This window comes from Polistes fuscatus, unplaced genomic scaffold (genome assembly GCF_010416935.1).
Source record: "Polistes fuscatus isolate 324 unplaced genomic scaffold, CU_Pfus_HIC Scaffold6, whole genome shotgun sequence".
Taxonomy (NCBI): Eukaryota; Metazoa; Arthropoda; class Insecta; order Hymenoptera; family Vespidae; genus Polistes; species Polistes fuscatus.
Genome location: NW_025113140.1, coordinates 2,333,425 through 2,344,118, shown reverse-complemented (window position 1 = coordinate 2,344,118; position 10,694 = coordinate 2,333,425). Strand labels below are relative to the sequence as shown.

General features: G+C 28.4%; 2 protein-coding genes across 9 annotated transcripts; one reads left to right on the top strand and one right to left on the bottom strand.

The window, feature by feature from the left end:
• Positions 1 to 203: 203 nt before the first annotated feature.
• LOC122523367 (coronin-1C-A) lies at positions 204 to 7,062 on the bottom strand. 5 transcript variants are annotated; one of them, XM_043645053.1, is made up of 7 exons: positions 6,270 to 6,587; positions 5,604 to 5,688; positions 5,291 to 5,499; positions 4,616 to 5,097; positions 1,242 to 1,620; positions 885 to 1,127; positions 204 to 798 (listed from the first exon to the last, which is right to left on the bottom strand). In XM_043645053.1, exons 2-7 carry the CDS (start codon positions 5,629 to 5,631, stop codon positions 619 to 621), a joined length of 1,521 nt encoding a protein of 506 aa, XP_043500988.1. In that variant the 5' UTR covers positions 5,632 to 5,688; positions 6,270 to 6,587; the 3' UTR covers positions 204 to 618. The 5 variants fall into 5 exon arrangements, with proteins under 5 accessions (XP_043500988.1, XP_043500990.1, XP_043500991.1 ...); XM_043645055.1 differs by lacking the exons at positions 5,604 to 5,688; positions 6,270 to 6,587 and adding an exon at positions 6,921 to 7,062; XM_043645056.1 differs by lacking the exons at positions 5,604 to 5,688; positions 6,270 to 6,587 and adding an exon at positions 6,921 to 7,062 and having other exon boundaries at positions 5,291 to 5,496.
• LOC122523365 lies at positions 6,615 to 10,677 on the top strand. 4 transcript variants are annotated; one of them, XM_043645050.1, is made up of 6 exons: positions 6,628 to 6,701; positions 7,595 to 7,618; positions 7,733 to 8,331; positions 8,396 to 8,508; positions 8,595 to 9,773; positions 9,915 to 10,677. In XM_043645050.1, the coding sequence occupies exons 2-6, from the start codon at positions 7,604 to 7,606 to the stop codon at positions 10,043 to 10,045; spliced, it is 2,037 nt and encodes a 678-aa protein (XP_043500985.1). In that variant the 5' UTR covers positions 6,628 to 6,701; positions 7,595 to 7,603; the 3' UTR covers positions 10,046 to 10,677. The 4 variants fall into 4 exon arrangements, with proteins under 4 accessions (XP_043500983.1, XP_043500985.1, XP_043500981.1 ...); XM_043645046.1 differs by having other exon boundaries at positions 8,595 to 10,677; XM_043645048.1 differs by lacking the exon at positions 7,595 to 7,618 and having other exon boundaries at positions 6,615 to 6,701; positions 8,595 to 10,677.
• Positions 10,678 to 10,694: the final 17 nt, after the last annotated feature.

The following is a 10,694-nucleotide window of genomic DNA, read 5'->3' as shown; positions in this document are numbered from 1 at the left end:
CAGATAAAAATTCAGTTAAAATTTGTATTATATATATTTATTATATATGAAAATTGTTTGAAAAAGATTTTCTTTTTATTTTTCAGAATTTACGATCGTTCGCGTTTATATATTTATTTATTATTTTCTCTCTTTATAGTGTTTCTTTAATCTAAACGAGTTTTTATCTTTATCAAGATACAGGAACTGGAGGGTAGCACGTATTTAAATAGAATATTTTACTTTTGTTATTTTACAGCAAAATATCTGTACAAATTAGGCACTCTTTTTTTCTTTTCAACAATTATTGTTATAAAGTTTCATATACATAGTGAAATACTATAGTATATATAATCATGGGATGTCTTAATACTAACAACAGCTAACACCATCATAATTAGTTAACTTTTTAACACAATAAAGAGATGTAAAGATAATACAAATGTAGATGTATGATGAATGATGTACAATAAATAGCAAAGATCTTTGCAAGAATCAAAACACGCCTCACATCGTTGAAACCTACTATTTACACAAATTGTTATATCAAAATATATAATTACTTTGTTACACGATTAATTTCTTTTGTATTATTATTATTATTATTTTTTTTTGTCAGCTAAAAATATGACTTTGAAATTACACTTCGTCAGAAGCTAGCAACTCTCTGTCAGCTGGAGAAGATGTTTTTTCATTTCTCTCTTCTTCCTTCATTTGAAGAGCCACGGCTGATTCCAATACTCGTATCCTTCCTTCGTGTTTTACAATCACAGCTTTTAATTTTCTGATTTCCTCTGTGAATTCTTTTAACATTTCTTCCTACAAAAAGTGAAATACTATTTTTAGAATATGACATATAGCGCATGTATGAATTTTTTTCATAAAAAAGAAAATATAAAACTTACAAGAATGCCAGGTGAGACTTGTGCAGTATTTTGTGCAGGATTGGATCCAACTTTGGCTCCTTTATCTAATATATTCGTTTTCTTATGTACTTTAAGTTCATTTTTAGATGACGATGGCTGATAACCATCTCTAAGAGATATCAGTATGGGATCTGCATCAGCACCGCTCTCCCATTCCTCTGCAGTTATTGCAGCTGTATCTCCAGGAGTATCAGGATATAAATCTTCTTGAAAAAGCTCAGACTACAAGATATTATGATATATAAAAGAAGAAAAGAAAACAAGAATACACGCATATATAGCAACCTTACAATTTGTAACAACATAATACATATAACAATTTGTAACAACATTTACCTTTCTAGGAACAGTCATCGAAATGACTTGACAAAAGCCTGAATTATTTAGTCGATAAAATCTGCTGATTTCACAGCTATTAACATCACAACCTCGTTTTGGCATCATTCCTATGCCTCGTTGAGGGTCAGGAGTTTGAAAAGTATTGATATAATGAACAAACGGAGGTTCGGGTGTAATCTCAAAGTATCGAATAACAGAATCACCCTTGCCACACAGATATACCAAATTTGTATCAGGATCATACAAAGGAAACATAACTCCGTTGCTGGTATCTAATTCTACCATAACTATAGGTTCACCTAACATATCTGGGGCTCGTAACGAATACTGCCTTTCAGACATTTTACTGAACCCAGTTGTGAAAACCAAACCTCCCCTGAAACAGAATAAATATTATTAAATATTAATGGAAAATATTAACTTATCCAATTATTGGCACTGGATTAGTAATGTTACAAGCACTATTAGATAATTAAATTGATATGCCATTAATATATTAATAGATAATTACTACTCCAATTTTGGTTTAATTTGGTAGGTTTGAGTGGTGAACTTAGCATTTTCTCTCACTCCTTTATACAATATATGTAAATATAAGTCACATAATTATTGAAGATAATCGACATATCTTCTTTAATAATAACATGGTTTTTGGTGCAATTCCATGAAAATGTGTGTACATATTTATATATGCATATATATATACACGGAGGTATGACTCCATGAGAAGAAGTAAATTAATTTTCCTTCTTTTCTTTAGCAATACAAATTTAAACAATTGACAAGCAATATTACAATAAAGATATTAATATTCGAGTAGGATATTTTAACACACAAAGGAAAATTAATTTATACCTTTTTTAAAATAGAAATCTTCCCCAGTAGATATGTAAAATATGAAATATCATACATAAAACCGAAATCCCTACTGTAAAAGATGTGATATAAAGGATAATCCATGTTTTATTTGTGTATAATGTGTAATGTACATGGAAGATAGATAATCAAGTTGGCCGCGTGCCTGATTAAGGTACATACTGTATATTTGTTTTAGTTTTATTTTTATTGTATTATCGGAGGCAATACATTATATCTTCTGTACCTATATTAATCATCAGTACTTATTAACATCCACCTTGTTACAACATAAACAGAGACTTTGCAACTGTTCATAAGTGCTTTCATCGGAGGAATTATTGTTTTACTAGTCTGTAGCCACGTACAAACTTAACTTGTTAAAAATGCGATTATATTGCTTCTATACATTTAAATAATGAAGATATAGTAAAACTTCAACAGTACATTTATTAATTGAATATTTCAGTAGCCAGCATTAGTAGTCTTCACAAACTGTACCATGTTGCTGTAGTATTAGATTTAAAAAAATAGGACATTTTATTATAGTTAAATGAAAATGGAAAATTATCCTTGACACGTTTGACATTAACTGTAAATTAATTTTTGTCAATCATCTATCTTCTAAGAATGCAAATAATGTTTCTGTGATATGTATGCAATATAGATCTAACATACTTCCCTTTCAAATTTGTGAGCAGCAAATGATTCTTCTTATTTCCAAAAATATAAATAAAATGTAATAGTTAAATATATTTTAATATAGAGAGTCACATATTCTAGACTGAGACAATGATACTTTACATTTTCAGCATGATACTTCGGATGAATAAGTTAATGTACAATACTTACTGTAATTTTTAACTGGACATTATAGAGCAGACGTCTTGATATTTGCATTTATTAAGGTGGTGTCCTCCTCATGATGAAATTTCAACCTTGAAGTTTTCCATTAAAATTATGTGAATCTTGCACTACACAAATTGGAAAGACCAAGTGATAAAAAGCAATGGAAATAATTCTATTGTGCAGACAAATGCCTCATTTAGAAAGCTGTTGCAGATTTTTCTCATAACCAAAGAATAATCCAGAAATACATAAAAAGGATCACAATAAACCAATGTAGCAAGCAATTTGACTAAATTAGGCTGATTGTTTGAAGCAATTAAAATATATATCCCTTTTTACTAACAAAAGAAAGAAAAGTATTCAGTTCATAATTTAATATTTTGTTTTCTTCTTAAATTAATTTAGTTAAAATACTTGAATCCTAAATAGAAGAGCAATTAATATGATATAATTATAATGTAAAAAGGCGGATGTATATAGTTCGATGATTGATAGAAAAAAAGATTACTTGGCTACGTTAAAAAGACTAGAATATGTAGTACCCTACGTAAACCATTAATTTATATGTATAAAATGATACTCATAATAATACATATAAATTATCCTATCGTTCACAAATATATGTTGCTATTGCATATAATATTTTGTACATATTCTTTTAGGAAAAGTTGATAATTCACATGTTACAATTGATATAAAAGAAATACTTAAATATATGTTAAATTCACTTGCTCATCAACACTGTCCTATTTTATTAAATCTAAAAAAATAAATAATACTATGTAAATAAATTTCCAACAATTAAAGATACTGTGCATTTCTATTCTATGCGTGAAGAGCATTCACTGAAATAAATGTTTCATAATTTATTATTTAATATATTAAATATATTTTTATTATTGTGTTCCCATAAATATAAAAATGTTCACCACTCTAAGTGTGCATTTGTGCACCATCACCTTGTATGCAAATTTTCCTGTGCAATATGCACCAATGTTGTGATTAAATAATAGATATTTGCAAAGCATATAGTGTATTATTGTTACATAGGCGCATTTAAGACTAACTACTGTCATTCTTGTAATATAGAAAGCATCTTACAGGCACATAAAGTTTTTCATTTGTAGATACATTAAAGCATTATAATGCTGTATTAAGACAATTTAAGGCAGCTATATTTTATACTTCTTAATGGTTGTAAAGTACCAGAAATGGAAGACATGCCTTTATATATAAAGTACAGTTCTAATATCTATAGTGTGCATGCTTAAATTTTGACTATAGTTAATGTATATGTTTATTATCTATTTCAATGTAACGTTTTAAAGTAAATAATTATATAAAATAAAATCATATATATATCAAATATCAAATATCATAAATCTGCCTTTTTTTAAATATTACAAAAATATCTTGCAAGAGCCTTATATGTTCGTTAAAATTCAAACTGGTTTATTTCAATATTATCAAATATAAAATAAAACCTATTATAGTGAGAAAAAGCTAATCATAAGAATAAACTTATGAAATTAATACTCCTGTGATTATAATTATATTACATTAAAAACATTTCAAACAAGATAAATAAAAATAATGTTACTTACAAGTAGATCATTTTTAATAATTAAAATAAACAGTAAGAATAAAAATATAATGTATTTGCATACCTTAAAAATATTGCACGTGTTGCTTTGCTTCCTTCATGGGCAATAGCATCCTCTAAAACTTTTCCTGTTCTTGGATCTAAGATACGAATCCTTTTGTCCTTACATGTAGTTACCAATCGGGATCCATCCCAGTTCCAACAGGCAGAATAAATAACATCAGGATGAGAGTCTATTCTTACTAAACATTCACCGGTTCCAACATTCCAAATTAAAACAAGATTGTCTGATCCAGCAGTGAGTAATACATTTAACGCTGTAGGATGCCATAGCACAAGACCGACCCTTCGTTGATGCAATTGTAAGTCTACCACAGACTCTGTCAATGTCCTGGAAATACCTCCATCCGGTATTTGCCATATTTTAACAACGCAATCTTCAGATCCCGAAGCTATGACATTATCATTATGAGGGCACCATGCGATATCTAATACAGGACCTTTGTGTCCACCCACTAAAGGATAGTCTGCTGATATTCTTCCTACCTATGAAAATAATTCAATGATCTGGTTTAGAGATTACTGTAACTAAGGTATTCATGATCATGATCATGCATATAAACTAAGAAACAAATTCTATGAAATATACTATATAGAATCTTAATAAATCCACTACAACGTATGATACTCAGTAAAGATATATTGCATAAATAAGAAATGAAAAACTTTAGAAATTTACCTTATTATGGGGTAAAACTATGAAAGCACCACCGCCCGCGGACTCAACGATGATAGCCAAAAATTTCGGATTTACGGCGCAAAATGTAGAATCCCATGAGGATTTCGAAACTCTAATATTGTCATAGCATTGTTCCCGTTTTAAAGACGTTCCGTACACGTGGCGGAACTTGCTGCTACGTACAACACGAAAAGACATATCTGCACCTACTTTCAACGCAAACAAAAATTAAACCAACAAATATTAACCTAGAAGGAAACACCAATATCTTGATACACCGGCTATTATGATTATTTTAATAAATTATTGTTACGTGGGTACTGCGGGCGTGGGCGACGCATGGAACATCCCCCAATTTATAAATAGATTCCCCACCCTTGACGTCGAAACGAGCGCGACTGAAATAAGAATATTTCCAAACCGTGATTTTGTATCCCGGTCTCTCTTTCTACGAGTTAATATGTGCAAATGAAGTGTATGCCAGGGTTGCCAATTATTACAAATATAAGAGGAAACTTTTCTTTCACTCTTTCCTTTTCTATCTTTCTCTGCATCCTGAGCTTGATGCATCAGAAAATAGATTTCATTCTAACCGAAATTGGCGACTACAGAAATAAACTCTCTCCGTTGCTTTTATAAGAACATGATTCATAATGAGAAACGCTACAGTCACGTACATATATATCTATTATATATATATATATGTACATATGTAATGTTACAACAATATATTATAGTTAAATAAACAGAAAATTAATGCGCGATCTTATCGTGATTGTAAATTGAGTGAGATTGAAGCAAGGTAACATGGTATATTTAAGTAATTTACAATATTCAAATAGCACAAACTCAGTAGTACTTTTTTCATAAGATGGAAATGTATTTGTGAATGCGCGCACGCTTTCGTATGTAAAGAAATACACAAATCTTCCACTCTGCTTTACTTTAATGAATACAAAAAAAGAGTTTATATACGTACTACTATTTTATTACTCTCAAGTAGTCTTTGATCTTTACGATATCACTGTAACTTCATGATAAAAACAGTTACTTGATACGGTAACAGTCATACGGGTATGGCAGGTGATGCGTCACCGGTATGATTCACTGAATAAGAGGAATAATTTTCATTAGAATCTAAGTGAACAGTATAAAAATATACTATTTATGCGTCCTTCCTTTCTTCTTTTTCATCTTCTTCTTTTCTATACTATACATAGGTAAACAATGTAAAACGTATCTACGCTAGAAGGTTGAACATTTGAATACTCCCGCCATTATTCTAATTCACCACATTGTAATTCATTAGGCGTCCACGTCCTAGTAGCGCCATTTAACACAAACGAATCGGTCGTTTCAGAACACCTTATTTGGAAATGCGCACCCTACTCACGCGAAAAGCCACCCCCGGGTAATATTATTTTCTTTTAAACTTTTTTAACTCTTATATTTAAATAAATATATATTTAGCTTTAAATTATATTCTCTAATTGTTTTGCACATATAATAATTGCAACAATGTAATTGCAAAACATATCACTTGTCAAAATTGTCTTATCGTCATTTAAAAAGAAAAAATTTAATCTAACTAATCAATAATATAAATTAGTTAATACAAATTGTACTTTACCAACGAATTATAATCCGGATGACAGGCAATGCACGCTTTTGGGAAAGAATTCTCCCCACCCCCCAAATTTCACGCGCTGACGAAGACGACAGTTGCGCATGCTTTTCGATTCAATATGGCTACTTTAAGCGCGAATAATCGAAGTGAATATAAAGTTTCAAATAATCATTAAATTAATGAATATCACGATATACCGATTTTATATAAAATTTGATATTCATATACTATTTATTTATTAATGCCGTTTAATCGTTCACTGACTAATTACGAAGTTAACTTACTTAACTTAGTTTATTTATTTAATGCTTTTCATTATATTAAAAATAATAATAAAATAAGAGTAGGATTTTTTAAATAATATGCTAGAAAATAAAACAAAATATATATAATAACGATATATATAATTATATATATATATATATCAAAATTGATTGGATAATTAAAGCTGATTTTTCATTGGTCGTTTATACCACATTAAATGCCATCATAAACACGTATAATGTTAGATTTAAAATGCTATTTTATTTCTCTATAAATACATACGGTTTATGTTAAACTTAGCAAATTAGTTATCTGCAATCATGTGAAAAATGCTAAGTAGTTAAAACTACATTTATTATATTATAAATATTTTTTCAAAGGTAGATTAGAAAAGCTTTGTTTTGATATTTTAGATATATACAATGGCAGAAGTGGAGGTTAGTTTCAAACTTTAACGGTTTCCTTGCCTACGGCTATACTTGTATGCATTACTTCTTGTTATACTTATGATGTTATATTTGTTTAAAAGTGAATGTTTTTATCATTTATAGATGAATTTTGCTAAATTTAAAAGAGATGAACGTTGTAAAAGATTAGAGCGTTCCTTGAAACTTTCTATGCTGAAGAGAAGTGGAGATTCAAGTAATGCTGATCAATCCAAGAATAATTCAAATGCACATAACTGGAGTTTTTCTATGTTTTTGGAATCTTCAAGAATAGAAGATAAAAGTACATCTTTTAACAACAATGAACAAAAAATAATGACAACAGAAGACAACAGACGAAGAATAATAGAAAAAAACAAAAAATATACAACTTATGAACCGAGAATTGCATCTTCGAATGATAAAAAATCTCCAGAACAAGATAACTGCTTCAGTAATAATGTACAAAAAGTAATGACAACGAAAAAAAACAAATATATTTCTTATGAACCGACAATTGCATTTTCGAGTACTAAAGAATCTCCTCAACGAAATAACTGCTTCGATAATAATGATGCTACAACATTAAATACTTATAAATATCTTGGTCAATCTAAAAGAAATTCTATAAATAGTTCAAATGAAAAATCATTTATACGTTTTTATAATTGGAAAGTTATATTAAACCAAGATTATGAACTAGTTATCAAGGGACAATTAGAAAGGTAAATTTTAGAAACTAAATTTATAGTAATGTTCGTTACTATTATTTCATATTAATTTTTTTAGTGGAAAAATTGCGTGCAGTAAACCTATTATTAGGAGATTAACAGCTAGAAGTATACAGTCTATTTGTTTATTCGTATATCATCTTGAAGGAAATATCATGGATAACGAAAATGGTAAGAATTCAAATTTCTACATAAGACATAATTAATCGTTTTATAATATTATTAAAAAATATTACTGTTCTTAAATTTTGATTTAGAATTACCAAAATATGTGAGAGGCAAATTTTATAATGGCTTCCCAGACGATTGGGAAAATGTATATTTATTATGGCAATCATATGTATCTAATAACCATCAACATAATTTTCATTGGCCAACAAAAATTACAGATAGTGATGATGATTTAAATAGCGAAGTGACAATGCAATCCATACATATAGACGAAGACAAATATCTTAAATCTTCCAATAAAATATGTATTAATGATACGGATCATACTCCCAAAATCAACATTGATAATAATGTATCTAATATTGAAAATTTTGTGCCAAATTTAACAAATATACAATTTCCTAATTTAACAAAGAAAGTTCACGATAGTAAAATTTTTAATAAGGAAATTCGACAGGAACATATTAATATTACAAATATTACTCAGTTTCTAAGTGTTCGAAATCAGCGTACATTACTGGACATTATAAAGGAAGATAAAGTCAATATCATTGTCAATAATTTACAACATAAAAATTGTCCTAAAGAATACATTGTGAAAATTTTACAAATGTTTAATTGTCTTGAAGATGTTTTCTCTTATAAAATAGAGTTAAACGATGCAAATAAAGAACAAAGGGCTTATGATGATTCTGAATTGTATAGCAGTCACTTACATAGTAAAGAAATATTAAGGAGGTCTTATGTGCCAGAATATCAAAATATATCTACAATAAAAAGAAGTATAACTTCAAAAAGTATTGATCACAATAATCACAACATAGTAAATATGCATGCGAACCCAAATACAATTTTACAAGAACAGTCACGAAACAGTTTACAACGAACGAGTATAAAAGATTCGGAAGACTTTGAAGAAAGTCAAGTTTATGGTACTCCTAAAATTGTATTTGAAAAAGTATTAGAAAACAGAAGATTATCATTACAACAGGATAAAGAAAGGAAAAGAAAAGCAATATTGAATTCCATTTCTAAGGATTATACTAAATCACAAAAAAAAATAAAAACAAAAGATAGACCAGCACATCATTCTAATTTAAATGATATTAATATTGAAGATGATATTAAATATTCTGTGCTTGATGACAAAATAAAAAAAGGCGATAAAGCAATTAAATGTAATGCATTAGAACAACAGAAAGATATTAAACAATCAAAAACAATATCTTGTCCTCAGGGATTTGTAACGTACGAAAGAAATCTTGGTAAAGTTTATAATGATGACAATATTAGCATTATTGAAGATGAAACATCACAAGTAAACAATATGAATCGTATTAAAACATCCCATGGAAGAAAAAAGAGTAATTTTGATAATAAATATGATAACAACATTTCCATTACAGACGATGAGGAAGAATTACCAAGGACCAATTACAAAAAACATTTAAATACAATAGAAATTACAAAACGCAGCACCAAAAAGCCAAGAACAATAAATACCTTTAATGGTACGGATCGTTATTTTTGTATTTGATAGCATTAAAAGAATTAAATAGAAATAATATTTGTTCATATATTTTTTTAATATTGCTATAAATTTTGTATAAAAGTTAAAAATAAATTATATGGGATCCTTATAAATTCTTCTAATGATCATATATTACTTTTAAATAACTATTTTATTGTCAAAAGTATGAATATTTTGTGAATATATTTGTATTTTTTAAATTAAACTTTGAAAAACAATTAGTTCCGTATCTCGACACGGTAGCCGTGTCGCCACATTCATTACTACACATATATCTAATTAATATGTATCAATGTATAAGTTCCCATATTTCATTTTGCTTTGACATACATAGCCGCATCTACAGTAATATATACCTGTATATACAAATGTATATTACATTTGTATATTAAGTAAATATGTGTGTATACATATATATATATATATACATATGATATAAATTAATGCTTGATTCACAAGCAAGGAAAGTCTATGAGATTTTGCTTATAAGAGGTGAAAGCAAAGCCGAGATTGTGTGATGTTGAATGTAGGCATATGTGAAATTCGTACAATAGCGCACAACGTTGATATAGGTCTAGGTTTTGCTAATGTTGGAATGATATGTATTAAAGATAAAAAGTAACGAAACAAAAAAAAAATATTTAAAAGTTCAATA

Coding starts and splice junctions, on each gene's coding strand:
- LOC122523367 (XM_043645053.1), bottom strand. CDS start 5,631: ATGCGTCGCCCACGCCCGCAGTACCCAC. Junction 5,500..5,603: donor CCCACGCCCGCAGTACCCAC/GTAACAATAATT, acceptor TTGCGTTGAAAG/TAGGTGCAGATATGTCTTTT. Junction 1,621..4,615: donor ACACGTGCAATATTTTTAAG/GTATGCAAATAC, acceptor ATTCTGTTTCAG/GGGAGGTTTGGTTTTCACAA.
- LOC122523365 (XM_043645046.1), top strand. Junction 8,332..8,395: donor ATCAAGGGACAATTAGAAAG/GTAAATTTTAGA, acceptor TAATTTTTTTAG/TGGAAAAATTGCGTGCAGTA. Junction 8,509..8,594: donor TATCATGGATAACGAAAATG/GTAAGAATTCAA, acceptor ATTTTGATTTAG/AATTACCAAAATATGTGAGA.